This window comes from Bos indicus x Bos taurus, chromosome 16 (assembly GCF_003369695.1).
Source record: "Bos indicus x Bos taurus breed Angus x Brahman F1 hybrid chromosome 16, Bos_hybrid_MaternalHap_v2.0, whole genome shotgun sequence".
Classification (NCBI taxonomy): domain Eukaryota; kingdom Metazoa; phylum Chordata; class Mammalia; order Artiodactyla; family Bovidae; genus Bos; species Bos indicus x Bos taurus.
This window is the reverse complement of record NC_040091.1, coordinates 57,305,304-57,327,421: the sequence shown is the minus strand read 5'-3', so window position 1 is coordinate 57,327,421 and position 22,118 is coordinate 57,305,304. Positions and strand designations below refer to the sequence as shown.

At 43.8% G+C, this 22,118-nt stretch overlaps 1 protein-coding gene across 1 annotated transcript in view; it reads right to left on the bottom strand.

The window, feature by feature from the left end:
* Positions 1-15,124: 15,124 nt before the first annotated feature.
* Positions 15,125-22,118, bottom strand: part of PAPPA2 (pappalysin 2) — a 317,947-nt gene continuing 310,953 nt past the window's right edge. Inside the window, exons 22-23 of the mRNA XM_027565412.1 lie at positions 20,755-20,853; positions 15,125-18,448 (exon numbers count right to left, since the gene is read on the bottom strand). Of these exons, the coding sequence (XP_027421213.1) occupies positions 18,374-18,448; positions 20,755-20,853 (174 nt within the window). The 3' untranslated portion in view covers positions 15,125-18,373. The remainder of the gene's footprint in view (positions 18,449-20,754; positions 20,854-22,118) is intronic.

Below are 22,118 nucleotides of genomic sequence, written 5' to 3'. Positions count from 1 at the left end.
ATTGTTTAAAAGAGAATCACTGTACGATTATACAAATGGAATAATCAACTAAATAATAAACTAAGCTATTAGTAAGTGTTGGATGTGTGGATGTTACCTGTGTCTTTCAATAATCAGGCTAATCTGATCAGACCAACTGAAGAATTACTAATATTAAAGCTTTAAATGTCATACTTTAGATTCTACATGTGTGCGTGCTAAGTCACTCAGTCATGTCCAACTCTTTGGGACCCTATGGACTGCAGCCTGCCAGGCTCTTCTGTCCATGGGGTTTTCCTAGAAAGAATACTGAGTGGGTTGCCATGCCCTCCTCCAGGGGATCTTTCCAACTCAGGGGTTGAACCTGTATTTCTAACCTCTCCTGCATTGGTGACTAGGTTCTTTACCACTAGAGCCACCTGGGAAGCCTTTAGATACTATATACATAAGCGTTATAGCCCATCAACCTAAATAGGAAAAAAGTTAAACCTTCATAGAAAATTATAAGCTTATTGTTAGATACTAGCAGTTTTCATCTTCTTTCTACCACCATCTCCAAATAATTAGCCAATAAAATGTATTTATTGCTCATCTGCTGTATTTCAGACACTGTGCAGTGTAGGGAATACACTGCTGATTAGACAAGCTAGTTCTACCGCACTGAGTATGGCATTTATAGGAAAAGTTAGACACTGAACCCATCCTTACAAGGGTGACAAGAACTATGACAGAGATGGACAGGACACTGTGGGAGTTGTGATATTTATACATTGGGCATCTAAGAATAATATTGCAGGAGGCCCTGCCTGACGCGTTCTTATCTATAGGCACTTGGGAGAGGCTGGCTGTAATGAACTGTAGCGCAAAACCCTCAATCTTTTTCAACCCCTCCCTATGTTGTAACTTTATATAGATGTTCTTTGTGCTGCCACCAACACACATGATTCAATTCTTTAAAAGCCGGATATTTAGTGCCTGGGCACTTGTCGGCCCTCTTGAAAAGTGACTGTGAGCGCTCTGGTCTGTGTGCACAAGCGGGAATTATTAAAATAAGATGAAGACTGGCAGTTTTAAAAGACAGCCATAAATTCTTCAACACCCCTCCTGTCTAGAAGGGTATTCTGCTGCCTCTCCTCTGGAATCTGGGCAAGTTTATGAGTGTTTTGACCAATAGATGATGATGGACATGGAACGCTCTGACTTCCAAGTCTGAGTCATAAAAAGCCTTGAGGCTTCTGCCTTTTTCTCTGGAACTCTTGCTCTTGGAGTGGTAATCGGAGGCCACCGGGCTGGGGCCACCATGCTGGAGAGGTCACGGGTAAGCACCCTGGGCTAGTGGAGCCCGGCCTCCCAGACATGCCAGCAAAGGCCCCAGACACGTGAATGAAGCTGTCTTGGCCCTTCTGCCAGCAGCACACCACCCAGCAACCTCTTATCAACATCACAAGGGAGAAAAGAATCACCCACCAAGCCCCACCTGAATTCCCAGCCCGGAAAATTATGCAACGCAACAAAATGGTTATTGTTTCAAGCCACTATGGGGATCTGTCTGCTAAACTAAGGAAATCTGATGGGGGGTCAGTGACGTCTAGTCCATCCATGCAGGGATTGATCATTAAAGCAGTTCCTGTCCCGGAACTCACCGTGAAAAGGAGAGGTGAGTTTACCCAGGCTGGGCTGCATAAGCACAATGTCCCACTCACCAGCAGGGTGAGTCTCTGCTCTAACAGAGGAGGATAAAAAAGAAGGGTGATGCTTCATCCCAGTACCTCGGAGAGGGTGAACCTCAGGAAAGTGAAAGTCGCTCAGTCGTGTCCAACTCTTTGGGAACCCATGGACTATACCATGGAATTCTCCAGGCCAGAATACTGGAGTGGGTAGCCTTTCCCTTCTCCAGGGGATCTTCCCAACACAGGGATCAAACCCAGGTCTCCCACATTGCAGGCGGCTTCTTTACCAGCTGAGCCATCAACCTCAGGAACTTAGTAGAAACTCTAGGAAAGGGGATCGTTCTTCTAGAGCCAGCAAAAGAAAATAAAAGGAAAGAAGAAGACAATTTGGGGGCGAAAAAGAATATTAGGAGGGAAGGGTTTCTTCTAATTATTTGTTTTTCTGTCTCTGTGTTTGAAACTTCCTGGATATAAGTATGTGTCCATTCCACACGTAAAGTGTGCTAGGCACTGCACTGAACACTTTAACGACATGCTCATCCTCAGTCTTCATGGTGGTTCTGTGAACTGGATACTCCTAGGGAAGAGGAAGCAAAACCACAGAGATTTTATGTAACTTGCCCTAGTTCTCAGCGGCATAGACATATAGGCATCTGCACCAAGGGCTGTCTGACTCTAACCGTTATACCATCTGGCTTCCATCATTCTTGAGTTGGCTTCTCATTGAGTTTCCTAGAAAGGGAAAAAACTCCCATGGAGATTTTTACAAATCACTTGCTGGTTACCCTATGTCAGATCATAAAGGAGAATGTGGCCGGACCCATGCAAACCTACCATGATCAGGAAAAGAACTCAGGGTTCATAGCTTGTTTGCAAGCTGGTTTGCTTGTCTCTTTGGCTTGGTCTGGGATTTGTTTGGCTTGTTTTTGTCTGTCACAGGAGGAAAACAGAGAGCCAAGAAAGACTGGGACTCCATCTGTCTGTTGAATGTAGCCTAGTGTTGGTCTTTAATGGTTGTTTTCCTCTGTTCTTGGTGTTCTGCATGCATCCATGGTTAACACCTGATACTTGAGTGAGAACTTGGGAAACAAAAGCCTCCTGTCCCTCAGGATAGCAAAGCTTAATGCGTTGATGCAGGACTCCAGCCTGATTTTGATAACCTACAGGCTCCTATCCATTTCCATTGTCAATTTCCATTTCATTGTCATTTCAACTGAACCAGTGAATGAGCAGCTTAGTGTCAAATGAAACCTCAGCATTATATGGAACAGCTGACAGTTTCTCTTTGATGCATGTAAGACTCCAGAATTTGACTCGTGTCTTTACTGTTCCAAAGTGAGAGGGAGAAAACCCTCTTTGTGCCAGGAATTTGCAGGGTGTGCTGTAATTAAACTGATGGACAGGTTTTGATATCTTATTTCATCACCCAAACTGCCTTTTCTTAGAGTTTATGAATATGTCTGTTCACACAGGGCTACAAATTAGTCTAATTGATTTCTTGCTACCTGTCCCAGGAGGAAAACCCCAGCTGTATTCTGCACTTAATAATTAAAAGCAACTTTATTCAGAAGGATTCAAATGTCAGATGACTCTGAGGCCTTTGCTGTTCAGTTAGTCAGTGTTCTGTGATCGACTGGCTTAAAGATGAAGCTGTCTCCCGCTGTGTCTTTGCGATGTCCTGGCACCTAAGAGCCTGTGGATAAGACCAGGTGGGACACGCCTTCATGGCCTTTTTGCCCCAGGGACTGTTGAGCGTAACTCAGTAATGCAAGTACTGCTCAACAGCCTACTGCCTGTTTGTCCTAAGATCCATTCCCCAGCCTTCTGCTGCTCTGCTCTGTGTCACACAGAGCTGGTTCTTTCAAGTTGCACTTCCCACACACCTTTGCCAACAGGCTTTCAGCCCCGGGGGTGGGGGCGGGCAATGGCAGGCACTGGGGGAAGATTGGAGGACAGGGAGAGGGAATAAGCCAGGGTATTTCTTCCTCTCTCTGACTGGATGGTGTCCTTAGCATCTCCTCTGTGATTCCAGCTGCCACTCTGGCTTCAGAACTCCTCCAGCACATTCCTGCCATGCTTTCATCTCCCTTTAGGTGGCTCCAAGTCCTGGGTTTCAGTAACACTATCTTATCTCCTCAAGCAGGAGTTTTCCGCTGTCCCCAATCTTTGGGGTTGGCCCATGATTTTTCACATGCCCTTTCTGTTACTCCTAAACCTTTCTAATTGGCTTCCCTTTTTTTTTTTTTTTTTCCTATTGAATTATCTAAAATGTGTTCTGCTTTCCTTACTGGGTCTTAACTAATAGATACTTTAAACTCAAAATTATTATGTATCATTTGGCATAGTAATTTTGTAACTCTTTAGGGGTCTGAGTGACAATCTGGAAGATGAATACTGATGCCAAAAGTAAAGAAATTTCCATAAACTCAAAGATTGATTGCAAGGTTGGCAAATGGGTTTTCACTTGAGTGCTAAATTTGATCGAGTGTAGTGGCTGCCTGTGATTTGAGAAGGCGTCTGAGGCTGGATCTGGATCTGGCCAGAAGGAGTGGTGAGAGGTGTGATGAATGCCTAGTATGGATATGGAAATGGTGAATGATAAGTTATGTGCCATCCATTTGCCTTCCCTAATTTACAGAAAAAGAATAGGCGCAGAATACCAAAAATCAGGACTCTCCAGAAAAATCATTTAAAAAATGTATTTATTTATATTTAGCTGCATCTGGTATTGGTTGCAGCTGTGAGCTGCTTATTGTGGCACACAGGCTCCAGAGCACGTGGACTCTGTGGTTTGCATCACACAGGCTTTCTAGTTGAGGTGCCTGGGCTCAGTAGTTGTGGTACTTTGGCTTGGTTGCCCCATGGCGTGGGACCTTATGTCCTGGACCAGGCATCGAACTCATGTCCCTTGCTTTAGCAGGGGGATTCTTAATCACTAGATCACATGGGAAGTCCCCCAGGAAAATCCTGTATGTATGCACTATAATATTATATATAATAATATCACATAACTTATGACATATACAGAAGTGAATGCACATTCATTGTGCACTGATAATGGAAATAGAGTAAGAACAAAAAACATTTCTGAGATCTCTGGGCCTGTTACTACACAATCACTTTCACAGCATTTTATTTATATTTTCTGAACCATTGTTTTCCATTTCTGAATCTGTCTTTTAAGATAGTCTTCATGGTTCATTTGGGATCTTAAGTGGCATGAAACAAAGGATTCCCAAAGTCTCCTTCGGTTTCTGCCTCTTGAACAGTGTGTTAGTTAAGATCCAGTGAGGATTTCCACAGAAATAATTTAATAGAGGGAATTGGTTCAAAGATAGTAGAGGATCAAAAAAAAAAAGCATAACTATTTGAAGCACTGAGATAGCACAGAGGTATGAATACCTTCAGGAAGCAGCCACTCCTCTTGGACTCAGAGGACAAAGGGAGGAAAAAGAAAGTTTCCTCAGGGAGAGGCCATTTGCCTGGTGATGGGGCTTTTTTGCAGGTCCGTCAAGGGCACCAAGACAACAGAGACTAGAACCAACTGGTGCTGCCACAGTGAAGAGCCATTGGCAGGATGATGCCGACACGAACCACAAGCAAACCAGAAGGGACCACTCCTTTCTCCCTTCTTTCCTCCAGTCTCTCTCTCTCGTGGCCCCTATTGACAAAACCTAGCATGACCAAAAGGAACTGCAGTTTGTAGTATTTTAAAAGCAGCATTACAAAGCAGAGGCCAAAAGGGTGGGTTTGAGCTGGGAAACAGTAGCTTAGGAACTGACACAGCAGCCTGAAGATGAGATGATGGAAGGTTTTGGAAGCTCGTTAGCACAGTGCTTGGAATACACCTAGTAAATGCCCCACAGCATTGGTGCTCCCTGGTTGGGCTGTCTACTCTTCTTACACACTGAAATAGAGCCACACAGGCCACTAATATTATGGCCACTAATATTATCCTTTCCCAATTGCTTTCTCTTGATGTGGAGGAGAGCAGGGCAACCCACTCCAGTATTCTTGCTGGAGAATCCCATGGACAGAGGAGCCTGGCGGGCTACAGTCCAGGAAGCTGCAAAGAGTCAGACACAACTGAGCGACTGACCCTTTCATTTCTCTTGACCACATTATAGCATATCAAGAAAACATGTTTCAAGTTCATATTATGCATTCTTTTATTGTTTTCCTCTGGATTTTGTTTTTGAGGAAACATTGGTTTATAACATTATATAAGTTTCATGTGACAACATTATAGTTCAACTTCTGTATATGCTACAATGTGCTATCTTTGAAACCAAATTCTAAGAGGTTTCACCATTTTATGGGAGATTTGTCACTGAAGATGTAGTTTTTAATAGCAAGTGATATTGATTGCTTATTATGTGCTAGGTACCATCACTTTGACATGGCTTCTTTTGTCTAATTCTCCCAACAAGCCTGTGGACAGATATTGTTAGTATCTACATTTTAAAGATGAGGAAACTCAGAAACTTTCAGTACCTTTCCCAAGGCCATAGGGCAGGTAAGTATGGGAGCCAGAGTGTATCTTTTTAAAATTTTTATTTAACAAAAAAATTTTTTACAGGACCATTTTTTAAAAAACTTTACTTGGAGTATTAAAAAACAACAACATTACTTCACAATGTTGTATTAATTTCTGCTGTGCAACAGCTATAAGAGTGTACCCTTTTTACTGCCCTCCATTGCTGCACGTGTGCCACTTAGACCACCCTCCTTCACCCGGGACACTTGGAGCCTATGGTCAACATGGTGACTGGGTTTAACCAAGAGCACAGTTTGACTGAAAATGCTTATTTTGCCTGTTATTTCGCTATGTTTTGTTTTGCTGATGAAGCGGGGAGGGGTTTCCTTGGATGCAGCAAAACTGACAAAGGAGACCCGATGATCTTTACATGTCCATGTGTTGCTGCTTCATCCTGGTCATCAGCCCAGCATCAGTCCCTGCTGTGGAGAAGGCATTACTAGGGAGCTGGGCCTATGCATTTTCAAGGATTCTTAATGACATGAGTTTACTGGTGTGCATGGACATGGAATTCCTCCCACGTCTGAGCTCACGGACTTTTTGATCTATACTGACGTTAAGAGCCATTCCCACCCTCCAGCCTGGTCGTATTCTCAGGAAGATCGTTCCAGCTATGCAGATGTCTCTACAGTTCTAGAATAGAAGCTTTCGACCACACCCACGGATCTGTTATGTCTACACCATGGTAACCCCGGAACAAGAAGGTCAGTCTAGTGCCCTTTGGATCTCTGGACCTTACGATCTCACTCTCGGGTATCTGACAGGGTAAGATGTTTTGATCCTCACCCTGTAGCCTCCATGTCCCTTGGAAACGAGGAAGGAATCTGAAAAGGCCCACCGTAGAGGTGTTGGTGATGGAGCTGACCGGTGTGGGGCAAGGAGAGGCGAGCATAAAGAGAGGGTGTACTGGTTGCCGTAGCAATCCCAGCAAACACTCAGAGGAGAGGGTGTGGCCCGAGACTTAACGAAGTGCCACTGGGTTTGAGCAGCCGCTGGAATGTCTGAGCGGAGCCTCATTCCTCCCCACAGAGCCTGGGCCCGGGCCACAACCAAAGACTGCCCTACCTCTCAGGATTCCTCAGGATGAAGACAGCCTGGAAAAGACAAGCTGACCTCCCAGGTGTGGGTTTTCCTTTCCCCCGGCCACAGACCAGGGGCCTCCCAGAAGAAATTTGGAAATCTCCACAAAGAGCCAAAAGAGACTTGATCTACAAACTATTTTTTTTCCCCCAAAAAACTCTGAGCCGGACATTCTTTAAGGTATGAGCAGGCACTTTGAAAGTTCTTCCCTGCAAAAGTTCACTTCTGTCATTCTCTTTGTTGCCTGCCCTTCCCCGGGGTGGTATTCTCACTGTGGGCATGGCCTTGGGATCCCCAAACCCTCACAGTTGGGTCAAGTAGAAGACAGATCCATGGTGTATGTGAGCAACAGTAATGTGGGTGGCAGTGGGTTGAAGAGGCAAGTGTGCAAAGATGCTGGATCCCTGACAGACAAGACCACAAGGACAGTGAAGGCCTGGGACTGGCATGACTTGAAAAGCTGGAGTTAAGGAGCTCATGAAAGTCTGAGGTCAAGGCAGGGTCTGTGTCGGAAACCCAGTGATTCAATGTGGCTTCACTAACCAAGAGATGTGTAAGAAACCTGATTAAGAATGAGGTAGTGGCCAAGGTATTTATGACGAAGGAGGTCTGGAGCTCTCCCTAGAGCCCATAAAAGGTGTTGCAGGAATCTGACTTTGCCTTCACCTCCAGGTCTTGCCAGACTCAACCCTTCTCCAGATGCAACTCTTTTCTGTCCCATTTCCTCTTCCCCGAAGCCTTAACTAGCTTAGCAGAAACTCTGGTCTAAGCTATTGCATGAATGGAAACTGGAAGCAAGTGGTGAGATTTTTAAGTGCAATTGAAATGCTAATAGAAAGATTCTGGGCACGTCAATGGAAAAGAAAGAAGGAAATCCATTCTCTAATAAATATTTATTATTAATAAGTATTTATTGAGCTCCAGCTGTGCTATGGGAAAGAAACACATGGAACACTTCACATGCTAAGTGTTTTCAAGGGTTACTAAGGTTACCCCATCAAGTGCTCATAATGGCCCTGCAAAGTTCATGCCCACATTAGAAATGGGTCCTAAAAGACTCATTGCCCAACATCTTGAATTGAGAGTCCACAGTAGGTTTTCAGTCTGAAATCTACAATCTCTGAATGAGCAAGATGAATACATAAATGCCTATAATTCCTACCAATGTTCTCTTTGAGACAGTAAAGTCTTGATACCTCCAGGAACTTCATTTACATCTAGAAGAAACCTTGTTATTCTCCTCAAGCCAACACCCTTGCCTGGAGCTCTCTTTTACTTCATGAAGGTGAATTGTCTAAGACTACAATTAGTATGAGTGGATACACATTGCTTATTTGTGAGTATACTGCCAGGCAGAGCCCTAGGACATGCTCTGGCATCAACATGACCCTCTAAAATTGAGAATAAATGATGTCGTCTTGCTGACATAGTTTAAACAATTTTTTTCCTCCCCTTAATACTTGGAATCAGGGTCACATTCTAATTATTTAATTTGGGGCCTCAAACGGGCATATGACATGGTTTTAAATGAAATTATATTTAAAACATCACCAGAGGTTCACAGAACACTTAATTGCATGTGAATATGCAACCTATGTGAGTATATGGCAGAGAAGGCAATGGCACCCCACTCCAGTATTCTTGCCTGGAAAATCCCATGGACGGAGGAGCCTGGAAGGCTGCAGTCCATGGGGTCGCTGAAGGTCGGACATGACTGAGTGACTTCACTTTCACTTTTCACTTTCATGCATTGGAGAAGGAAATGGCAACCCACTCCAGTGTTCTTGCCTGGAGAATCCCAAGGATGGGGGAGCCTGGTGGGCTGCTGTCTATGGGGTCGCTAAGAGTCGGACATGACTAAAGTGACTTAGCAGTAGCAGTGAATATATGGGTTGTGTGTATGTGTGTGTGTGTGTGTGTGTGTGAGAGTGGGGGGTGGAGTACCCATTAGAATAGTTCACATCCTAGGCCAGAAAGTGCATGGAAGCTCAAAATCCAGCCAATCACCATCTCCACTACTCTGTTTCTTCCTGGTTCCTTCTATAACAGGGATACTTCTATTGATCTTGGGTAATAATACTTATAACCACCATTTTTAGAAGTGCCTCCATGGAAGGCACTTTGTGCTTATTGCAGTAAATACACATTAAAATTCCTTAAGTTAGGAATTATCATTCCACTTTACAGATGGGAAAGTTGAATCTTGAGTCATTAAGTAACTTGCTTAATGTCACTTAACTTCATCTCAATTCTCTTATCACACCTGATCAACAGTTGCTACCTCTTCCTAATCCATGCAGATAGCACATCTAAAACCAAAATGTGAGCATCTGAGCTGAGCACACCTCAATGGAAAATTGACTGATGAACCCTGAATTCAGTGGTCAACTTCAAAATGAGTCATTTTGATACCATAGACTCACAACCACAGTGTTGTGTGTTATAATCACTGCTTAGACTGTTGTTAAAGAACAAGTCAAAGCATACCACCCGAGTGTACAGACCCACCAGCCCATCTCCAGCCTCAAACACAACATCTTCTTTCCTTTTGTCTCTCACATTCATAAAAATCAGGATTTGGATTCAATTCAGCAAATTCCAAGGTTCTATTCAGGAAGGGCACTGTGTAAGGCAGTGTCAGAGATCCAAAATTGAGTAAGATAGTGTTTCTAGGGTTACCGTGTAGAGATGTGAAGTTGTGTCTTGCCCTAGCCTGCCTGTTCCAAGGAGTGAATATGGCCAGAAATCCAGCCTGGGCTACACTTTTCAAGTCATGGTTTCTGACACTGGTTTTCTTTCATTCAAATGAAGGAGTACTTTTTTTTTTTTTTTTTTTTTCACTTCTCAGAAATGGTATTGAATGTCTAGTAGAGCCCTGAGTTCATCTGGCTTTGAAGAGTTTACATTGAATAGGAGGGAAAGATCAGAACAGAACTATCAAAACATCAATCAGGTTGATTATCCTGCGGCTGCTAAGTCACTTCAGTCATGTCCGGCTCTGTGCAACCCCATAGATGGCAGCCCTGGGAGGGGACAATAAGGTGCCATACACACAGTGTATCTCATCAGATGGGGGAGGAAGAACAACTTCATGAAACTGGAGAACCTGAGAAGGAACTGGGGAAATGAGCAGGTTTGGGGCATATGGAGATGGAGGGAGGCATCCAGGTTAGGGATTAGCACCAGCAGAAGCAGGATCTTCAGGGGCTGGGGGCACATCCTCTGGGATGGGGTGGGGGTAGAGGTGAGTGGAGGACCACTAGTTCAGAAGCAGCGGGAAGCCAGTGTCACAGGTTGGCTCTGCTGAGACTGGTCTGACCCTTCAGAACAGGCAGATACCATGAACTCATTTCCCTGAGTCCTGGGTGATGGGACAAGAACTGTGCTTTAGGAAGAAATGATGTGGAAGCCGAGTGCCAGTGGACTGTGGGGGAAGAAGCAGGAGAAGGGACGTGGCTTGGTAATGTTACCATGGCTGTTGAGAAGTTGGTGGCAGCCTGAGATGGGATGAGAGGACGGCAAGCAGAAAGGAGGAGGATGGATGTGAGAGTTAGGAAAGAGATATGATGGATTATGTGCAGACACAGAGAAACTGGCGTGGAAAACAATTTCCCTCCGAGTAAAAGCCAGAGTCACTACCGTGGCTAAGGAGACCCTCTGTGACCACTCCCGATCTCCCATGCCTCTCTGCTCTCACCTACCTCCCTTGTTCTCTTCTTCTGCAGACACACTAAGTTCTCTCCCACCTCACCCCTGGTGCTCCCTGTGCTGACTCTACCTTAGGTATCCACCGGCCTCACTCTCACTTCCTGCTGTTGAGAAGCATTCACGGACCTTCCCTAGAGACACCAGCACCTCCCTACCCCAGCTACTCCTTACCTCACTGCATCTTAGCTTTCTTTGTAACACTCATCACTGGCTACACACACACACACACACACACACACACACACACAGTGTATTGTCTGTCTCCACCAAGAGAGAAGAAGAGAAGTCGTTCAGTCGTGTCCGACTCTTTGCAACCCCATGGACTGTTGCCCACCAAGCTCCTCGGTCCATGGGATTTTCCAGGCATGAATACTGGAGTGGGTTGCCATTTCCTTCTCCAGGGTATCTTCCCAATCCAGGGATCGAACCCGGGTCTCCTGCATTGTAGACAGATGCTTTACCATCCAAGCTACCAGGGAACGAACTTCTTTCCAAATAAGAAGCTTTGTTTGTTCACTGCTGCATCCCTTGCACTTGGCACAGAATAGTTGTTCAATAAATATTGATATCACACACTAGCTGGTGAAGAATCTACCTGCAATGTCGGAGACCTGGATTCGATCCCTAGGTTGGGAAGATAACCCTGGAGAAGGGAAAGGTTACCCACTCCAGTATTCTGGCCTGGAGAATTCCATGGACTGTACAGTCCATGGGTTCCCAAAGAGTTGGACACGTTGACTGAACGACTTTCACTTTCAAAGGCAGAACAGTCCAGATATAAAATGTGCAACCCTGACAGACAGTGAGCTTCTTAATAGTAGACTGATTCACAGTTAGGCAGGACAACCCATCGTAGGAAACATTGTGTGAATAATTCAGCCTTTTGGAGACCCTTTCAAGCCTGCAAATCTACAGATCCAAGTACTCCCAGAAAGGGAGTGTTCTGTTAGAGCACAGAGGGCCAACGCATAGACCTTGGAACCAGGGTCCAAATCCTGGCTCTGCCGCTTATTAGCTGTACCACCCCAGGTGTCTTTGTACTTCTCTCAATACTTCTCCTGTCTTGTTTTTGTTAAGTGTTTTTCTGCTCCTCAGTCACTGATTTCTCAGGGTCCCTGTAGCAGGTGACCTGGCAGAGCAGAGACGTCAAGAGCAGTGTTGAGTTCATGAGTATTTCCCAGGACATTTGAAGAAGCTGCAAGAACTCTCTTCCAGATTATTCTATAGGTTACTGATTTGCTCCCAACAAAATCATTCCTTGGAAATTATGTCCTAATACAACTTGGCTCTACTATTCAGAAAGCACTCTGAATGGCACATGTTGAGTTGTGGTATGGGAACTTTCTTGAACTTTGATAACCTTTTGTGAGATTGAAATATTGTGACTTCTATGTGTACATTTTTTTTTTTTTTTTTACAAAGCAGCTGTCTTCAGAGAGCAGTTCTCACAGGGAGAGGAAAGGCAAATTGATATAACGTGATGTGTATGTGTGTGTGCCTGCTCAGTCATGTCCAACTTTTGCAACCCTGTGGGCTGTGGCCCATCAGGCTACTCTGTCCACGATAGGTAGTCATTAAAAGCCAACTCTTATTTGTTTTCTGCATTTGAATAAGTGACTTTTAGGTGGACAAAGACAAAGTGAAGGAAGCTTGTCTGTATTAAGTTATCCTCAGAAGAAAATTTGATTTAAAGAACATTAGCAAACTGTAGTCTGTCTGGACTACCTTTCAAGGCTTGGGGACGTTTTTATTATACTGATTTGGAATGTTAAATAGATTTGACCTGTAGATCCTTTTAAGAATGGACTTTGCCATTGTCCCAGCAGTTCTTCCTAACACTTGGCAATGTAACCTGAGGATCTAGTGGCAGAATCAAGGGAAAAACAAATAAAACTTGAAGTCATCAACAAATCACTCACACACTTGAAAATAATCATTATTCTCGAATCAGTCTTACTTTGTTCTCAACTCACATACCCAGGGCATGTGTAGGTTTTGTGGGTGTGGACATATATTATAGATATAAGGTTTTCATCACTACCCTTTTTCCTGTGCCAACCACTGGGCAAACTGAAAGGTTAGTGGTAAAGAACCAGTGGTCTTCTTGGGATGACATGAAAAGAGATGACCCAAAGACAGCTAGCTCTAGAGATGCCCTGGAGTTATTTGTAAGTGAAAAACCATATCATACTGCTATATTTTAAATGGATAACCAACAAGGATCTACTGTATATAACACAGGGAACTCAGCTCAATGTTATGTGGCAACTGGATGGGCAGGGAGTTTGGGGGAGAATGTATACAAGTGTGTGTATGACTAAGTCTCTGTTGTGCACCCGAAACTATCACAACATTGTTCATTGGCCACACTCTGATACAAAATAAAAAGTTTTTAAAAAAACCCACATTGCCCTCTTTCCCATTCCGAGCCCCTCATTATCTGGTTGGCAGGAATCAAAGAGTAGTGAGTCTCCCAGCTGATGGGTGACTCATCATGTCATTTAAGTTTGTCAGTCAATGGAAACCAGAGGTCCAATGTCTTTCTCCAGGACTCTCCCAGGGGAAGCTATTAGGGAGAAAGCAGCCTTGCCAGACGTCTCAGTTCAGCTGGCCTAACTGGCATGTGCAGGGCATCTGCTTATACTCAGGGCCTGGCATGAGCAGAAGGCCCTGGAATGATGCTCCAGAAGGTTTCCTCTCAGTTTTCCTACCACCAGCTACCAAGAAAGCCACTGGGAAGCCAATGAGCACCTTGAAACATAAACAAGCAAAAAGACATTTAACTTTCCCATTCCATTTGGTCAAGTCTGGGTTCACTCTGGGTCTACTGGGCTGAACTTCATGTAGTGGAAAGCACATCACATTTGGGAAAGAAAACTTGGATTCCTATCCCAACCTCCACTTAGTTATATGAACTTAGATTCTTCAATGGCCTCTCTAATACACAGTTTATTTGTAAAATGGAAATTTAGAAGAAGTTCTTCTGCTTAACCCATGGGTAGAATAAAGTATATGAAGGTATTTTGCAGCCCATGAAGAAAATATCAGGTAACATAATTTTCACTCTCAAATGTCTGCTTCTAGTTGTACACCCTACCATCAATTTCCAAGCTCACATATCTAACTGTCTCTTCTGCAGAAGCTCCCAAACAGCTCATAGATGTACTGAGATAACCGCCCAGCCCTTCTGGCAGCCAGGTGGTGCGTGGCAGGGCCAGAGACCTTGGTGAGCTGCCCCCCAGGTGCAGAAGTCTCCTCCAGCTTGCTAAACACTACTTTATGTGAAAATTCCAACTAATTATCTCTCTGACTTTTAAAATGATTTTATCAAAAAGCAAATAGATTCTCTTTCTTCAAAAGCTTCCTCCTCCCAGCTTCCCTTTTCTGTGATGGACAAAAAGAGAAGGCAGAGACATCGTCTTTGACATTTCTCTCCACTTCCACCCTTTCCCATCCTATGAACCATCATTTTTTCTTTTCTTTCTTACGTCTTGGTGTCTCGCAGAACCAAGCTTGACTCTTGGCTTATGACCATAAACAATTTTATTTACACTGACCCTTGATGTCCACATCTGTGAAATGAAACAATGAAAGTTGTAGGTCTGTCTGTGATGATTAAATCAGCTTGGGTTTGCCACATGTGGGGTACATGTGAGCTGAATTCTGCCTTCTAGCTAAGTTAGATGCTCCAGAGATGTTCACTGTCTCCCAGCCTTTTCTTTTCTACCTCCATAGTGTTATCCCTGTTCTTTACTTTGCCTGGACTCTTCTTTTTCCTGTCCCATTTCTGCCTATCAAGCTCATGTGCATCCCTCATGGACCATCTTTCAAATACTTCCTCCCTTTGGCATCCAGGAGTGACGCTACTTCCCCTGAACTGTAAATGATTCTTGCATTTTATTCCTACAATTCATGAGGCACTTAACATGACTACTGTGTACTCTGCTTTTGTATATGTCATCTCTTCTTGTAAACGTTCATGTTTATCTTCCTTACACATACCATTTACTTAATAAATAGTTTTTAAGTGACTGAAAGAACTCATCAATCAACTGATCAATGATGGATGTCTGGACCTGGCATGAGTAAATGAAAAACAATTTGGAAGTGATGGAATGATTTAAACAAAGAATAAGGCACCAAAGACGCATCCCATTTTGTGTGCTGATTTTTTTTTAATGAACATCTTATAGTCTTACAAAATAACTGGCTGTAGCTGTTTTACGTTACAATACAGTAGATCAGCTCCTTTCACTGTGTTCCCAATCAAACCATCCCCTTGGAGTGCTAACCAATGCACTCAATAGTGATCCCACAGAGGAGAGGACGTGCCAAACCCAATGCCTTGCAATGGAGGGAAGAAGAGGAGAAAATCAAGAATAGCTCTTTGCTTTCATGTACAGGTTTGCCAGCTGACAGTTCTCACTCTGTCCTCTCATCTGTCTGCTCGGAGGCTGTCATACTAATTGCCAGAATCATTCAGCCCTGGGCAACCTGAACCCCAGAGCTCCTAGTCACTAGGAAAAAGAGGAAGCAGAGAAGCAATTTTTGAACAAGGAAACAGAGGGAAGAGCCTCTGGGAGAGGCTCTCTGTGACCCCATGTATGGGGAGGAGCAGCAGAATGCAGACCACCATGTGGACTGAGTGTGAGCTGACATCCACGGGGGATCTGGAACTGTGGTATCTCAGACCTTCAACTTTATTGTGACTGGAGGAGCTCAAAACACTAGGCTCCAGGGGAAAAGGCTGGAAGAACCTGCTGTTTCTGAATGGCCAGGGCTGACTCAGGCTGGGCAACCTGTAGTCTAAAAGGCATTCCACACACCCCCAGATCCCTCCTGTCACCTTCCTAGGGAAGTGATGAACAGCAGATGTTGCCAACAGAGACTAAATTTTTTTTAAAAATGAAGTACAAAAGAGAAATGTTCTCACGGTTACTTCTGTGGGGAGACTGAGGCCAGACACACACCATCATGAACCACAGGTTCCACATTCCCATGGTGGGGGTGGGTAGCAATGGGGGCTGTAACCTTCTTGAGCTGGGCAATGCCCAGGATAACTCTCCTGCTACCTCAGCCTCAGACATGGCAGGATTCCCCTGAATGGAGTTTGACATGCTTCAGGAAATTTGGATAGTGATTTTACAGCTGTTTTAAAATGAAGAATTGAAACTTGTCTACTCTCCTTTTCCATACTGAAGCCTATCAGAATCCCGGAAATAAATATTCTTTCCTTGAGAGCACTAAATGTGAAGCCAGATAAGGAAGAATAGGTATCTATATTGTTGTTTCTGTTATGGCTGGGAATACAGAGGACAAGAGTATTTTGGACGGGTAACCTCTGGCTCTTTACCTTCCCCCATGACTCTGCCACTCTCCTTTTAGATCCCTATAGATAAATCTGTACATATCCCCTTTTCCTTTTTATTCCATTCCAGAATGTTGTTCTTTCCTACATGAAGTCTGGCTCAGGTTGGAGTGGGGGAAGGTAATATTTCCTTTTTCCTATTTGCATAGCCAAGGCTTCAGTGTTGATGGGAAGAGTAGAAAACTGTGGTTAGAGGCAAAGAGCAGGTGATCCAGAGAGACCAAGACTGCCCTCAACCTTTTGCCTGTTCTTCCTTTCCTGAGATGATCAGCTGGGGTGTTGAAAAAGAAACTAGCTCCTTACTCTCTTTCTCCATAAAGAAAAAGAAACTAGTTCCTTACTCTCTCTTCCTCCAAAAAGGCCTACTCCATAAATCATTACCCCCCCCCCCCAAAAAAAAAAACCAAAAACAACTGCAATAGACCACATGCAGAAAGAGTCAGCCCAGGCTGTAGACAGAGGCAGGTTAACATGGTCACTTCACACATTGTTCATCTATTGAGCAAGAAAGGATCACAATGACAAAATGGACTCTAAATAGTTGAAATTCTTCTCTCTCCCCACAGAGTGTCACCCTTGCTCCATGTATTTTCAGAACTCACTCAAAGGGAGCTCTCTGGGACACAGATTTGACACAAAGCACTTGAATAGACTTTATCTCCCATTCTGCATTGTTCAGAGGATCCCAGTGGTGTGCTGTGGAGACCTGAAACAAAACTGAGTCTCCTTGACTCAATTTGTCCTCCAGTCCTGGGCTCTGATTGACCCCAGTGTCTACCCTGTGAATGGCCTCTGTCAGCTCCTTCATCCCTGCCTATTCTTCCATCTACTCTCACCTTTCCCCCATGTCATTTCCTTGACATTTTCTCCCCCAGAAAGTCAACAATAGGTCATGTGGCTGTGAATGATGGCCAGGCTCAGCGAATTAGAAGATGGGAAACCACAGACCAAGTATGAGGGATGCATGCGTTCCTATAATCCTGGTGACAGGAAGGTGATCCTGCATACAGACTTGTTGACTGGCCAAGAGCCACCCCTGGAACAGGCACCTGTGGAAATGCAGAAAACCCTGGGCTTCACCGACTGCAATTATGAGTTCTGAGAAGTGAAGAGAAGTACTTTTTGGATGGATACTCAAGACTCATAGTCTAGTTTTCCTGGACCCCTCACCAACGGATACCCCCACCCACCTTTCCATGCCCCTTAGTATTATTCCAAGTCCCCCTCTCCTCAAAGTGGGCCCATCTCTCAGCTCATAAAAAGATGATTAGCTGACATGCGATCATCAAAAACTCCATCCAATCTCTCTCTTTGCTTCCCCAGTTCTCTCTCAACCTGCTAATCCCTATGAATAGAAAGATGGTAGAAGAACTCAGTCCTCAAACCCTCAGCATTCATTTTGGATGTGAACTTCACAGCAGCATGTGTGGAACAATGGATAATTTTTAGCTTAGTAGACAGCAAAAAATATAATATATATAATATATTTATATCATTATGTTTAAATACTTATAAAGAATTAATAACTAACCTCATTATTACTAAGGGAGACTACACAAAGAAAGGAGAGAGCCAGTTTAGATTAGATGAGCCCTGAAAGATGGCAATCCATTCAAAATGGGTATTAACAGAGTGTCCCTGGCAACTGCTCTTCTAGTGTTTTGGTATTGTTTTACAAGTTGGGTGGGGCTGAATAGTTGGCAGGGTGCAGAGTAGGGAGCAGGGCAAGAGTTGAGGATGGGATTGGATAGAATATAAATGGGGGAGGAGGGTCCTTGTATATCTATCATATTTCTCTTTCCATTTTAAATCAACTGCCTCTTTGAAGAAACTTTTGCCTGTGATTCTTCCTTACTTGGGCTACTTGATACAATAGTTGGCACCTATAAACGTCCTCTTGCTTTAAGATCCTTCATGTTCTTCTTCCTTCACTTTATGCCCTTTCTTTTTCACTCATCTTTTCTTTCCTTTTGTGGAGGCCCCTCTTCTTACTGCCTCCAGGGCAGTGGAAGGAAGGGCTTGATCCTACAGTTACAGGTTTTCTTCAGCCCTGGGGTCTCGGCAGGTGCATTCATCCTGATCACAGTCAGCAGCAAATGGAATGACCTAAGGGAAGAGAAGTTGAAATCACCAAATGACCAAAGAGAAGTTGAAATCACCCATTTTTGCACCAAGCTTCACACTTTCAACCAGCCTTTGCTTTTCTCACTTGGTCCCCGAGGAAGTGTGGGATAGCATGTCAGTATCACAGAACTGAAATTAACACTCAGTTCTTTCACTTACACACCATGTCTCCTTGGGCAAGGTAAATCTTGTTTTGCTTTCTTTACATATAAGGTGGGAGGGCAACAGCATCTACCTCAGAGGGTGTTTGGATGGTTTCAATAAGATGATGGATATGAAAAACATATTCTAGGTACCTCTAACACCTGTTACTACTACTTCTAACATTACCACTAATGTTTTCACAAAATCCCTGTAAAGCAGGTAAGACGAATGTTAGTATTTTCTTCTTAGAGGTCAAGAGAGGTAGGGTGCCTTAACTCAAGGTCATGACACTACTACCTAGCTCTATAGGTAGGTAGTAGTATAACTCTACCTAAGACTCTATAACCTAGCTCTATGTTTTCTATTCCCTTGGTGTTCTTGGGGCCATAGGGTCATCTCTGCTATTTTTGTAAGTTTGAGGTTTTGCCCTTCTTGAACCTAGACTATACTTAGGCTTGGTGAAACGATGCATCTCTCTGCTCATTGTTTGTGGCTAGATTGCCTTCCTGCTATGTGATTATCCCTCCTCCAGGCCAGAGATGGCCCAGCAACATTTTCTCTCTTCCTGTTTGCACTGCTACCAACAGATAACCATACAGTTTGAGTGTCCATAATTAGCTTCAGAGACAAGTGGGCATTTAGGAGACATGACATAAAAGTGACAAAGATTCTGCTCTCTGGGCATGGATGGTCAAATGAAACAAAAATAGATCAGGGTATCATTTAATAGTTCAAGTGCACTGAAGAGACAGTCTTGGTGATTGGGCAAGTGGTGGAGAATGGGTGGTAGGGTTTGAGGAAATGTCCCAGCATATTTTCATATATGAATTCACTAATTTAAGAGTCAACAAGAGTCAAATGATTTTTCAATCCCTTTTGTGTATACTAGCCACAGCCACTGAAATCCATTAAAGGCAAACCCTAGAACTGCAGAATGTGAGATGGAGACGAGGAGAGAATTGACTGCTTTCTTCTCAAGTGGTTATGCCTTCCTGGGTAGAAAAGGGACCCATGACCAGTTACTTTCTTCAAGTGAGACCAGGAACTAGTTGGCATGATTTCTTACCTGCATTCCAAGCTCTTGATCTCTTTCTCATAGTTTGGGATTTAATGGTTTTTAGAGCAAACTCAACAGTGACACAATGAGCCCTTGAGTTTTCTGCACTAAATAAGTTAATTCATGTCAGCAGTGAGAAGAATGCCTAGCACAGAGTGAGTCATCGGTAAATATTGTCTCTTAGAAGGAGTATTCAGGTCTGTGTACAGGTAATCATAGGTGTGACTTTATTGTGGAGATGAATACAAGGAAGAAAACATTATCTCTTGTGTATTTCTGATTCATCAAGTCAGCCAACTAGCATCAAATATCTTTGGAGTTCTTGGGTTTTCAATCATATTATTCCAAGTTTTCAGCCCACTCGATTTTATATGTTTAACTTGAGCATATCTTCTAATTTTATAGAGCCCAGAGCAACAGGATAAAAGGAGAAAAGAACTACTGCTCAGGATACAGTCTAGGGAGTGTTCCAGGGAGCTTGTGATGGTTGCTCAACAAATACCTGCAATATGCTTGCTAGACACTTTATAGGATTTTTAATTTAGCTATGAATATTTAATAATAGCTGGAGACATTTAAAGCACTAGGTAGGAAGCCCTGCTCTGAAGTAGGAAATGGAAACCCACTCCAGTATCCTTGCCTGAAAACTCCCATGGACAGAAGAGCCTGGCAGGCTACAGTCCATGGGGTTGCAAAGAATCAGATATGACTGAGAGACTGAGCACACACAGATACCACTTCATGGGTAATCCTGCCTCCCCAAGGAGTGGAAGCCGTTATTCTCTGCTCATAGAAACATTTCCTGGACAATGATAAGCAGGTGTGAATCTCTGAGGAGCAGCAGCATGGCTTTTCTGAACCAGCTGCAGGACTGACAATGAGAGAAGTAGTGTTTTCTAACAACTTATCCTAAAATTACAGTCCTTCATCCTGTCACCATAGAGGCTCCCGTGTTTGCTCATTGTCATTCCGTCCTCTTGACTGTTGAAGAAAAACCATGATGTGCCACAAAGTAGAGCTAGCTGAAGCCCCTACTTGTTTCTGGGGCTACTACCCTCTCTCCCCACTCCCAGGTGTCCTCACTTACCTTCTTGGAGGAGAGTGTAGAAGGGCAGCAGTCTCCCCCATCATAGTTGCAGTAGGCCCGGTTATTGATGGTGTCACACCAACCGTCCCCTTGGAAAGGCTGGTAAGGAGGTGGCAGGTCAGTGTCTAAGTACAAATTCACTCTGTTTCACCCTTTTCTCCCACTTAGCCCACCTCAATATAATCCACAGAACTCAAGATACATTATTATGGGAGCACACCCAAAGGGCAGGGTCAAAACTGACCCAACATACTCAAGAAGTTGAAAAGTCTCAAGATAAGACCCTTGGATCTAAGGAATTGTCAAATTTCATACCTAGCATCTGTTCCTGGCCTATTCTAGGGTCCAGAATGGTTCACTGAATTCCTTGATCAACTTTTTCACCTTCTTGTAATAGTAGGTCTTTATATCATGTGGTTTACAGAATATTTTTACATACAAGAAAATTAAAAAAATATATATATATATATTTACATGTGTTAACTCTGTTGGTCATCAAGAAAAGCTGTGCATCAGGCAAATTTGGCTTTAAAAGTCCTATTTCATTAGTGAGGAAATGGAGATAAATAGAGTTGACAAAAATCTCCCCAGGTCACACAGCTAGGGTCAAGTAGAATTTGGGATTAAAAGTCATGTATCTTGACTTTTTGCTGCTTGTTGAACCATAAAGAAGGCTGAGTTGGACCATAAAGAAGGCTGAGCACTGAAGAATTGATGCTTTCAAACTGTGGTGCTGGAAAAGACTCTTGTGAGTCCCTTGGACAGCAAGAAGATCAAACCAGTCAATCCTAAAGGAGATCAACCCTGAATATTCATTGGACAGACTGATGCTGAAGCTCCAATACTTTGGCCACCTGATGCAAAGAGCCAACTGATTGGAAAAGACCCTGATGCTGGGAAAGACTGAATGCAGAAGGAGAAGGGAGTGACAGAGGATGATATGGTTGGATGGCATCACTGACTCAGTGCACATGAGTTTGAGCAAAATCTGGGAGATGGTGATGGACAGGGAAGCCTGGTGTGCTCCAGTCCATGGGGTCACAAAGAGTTGGACACAACTGAGTGACTGAACAACAAGACAGATTAAGGACTGTAACCTCCACTTCTTCTGGTGTTTGTACTTAGAGACCCAGTTCTGGGTTGCTATATTGACTCAAATGCTGTCTGTGCAGAGTGCAATGGTCCTAGGGTTTGGTATACCATGCTGGAACACAAGTCATCCCGCTTGTACAGCTACCTCACGCATAGCGGCTAGACACAGGGTTAGAGCAGAGAAAGCACAGGGTTAGAGCAGAGAAAGCCAAACAGTTTCCATCTATTCCTATTACTGCTACAAGTTAAGAGAAACCAAAATGGGAAAGGGG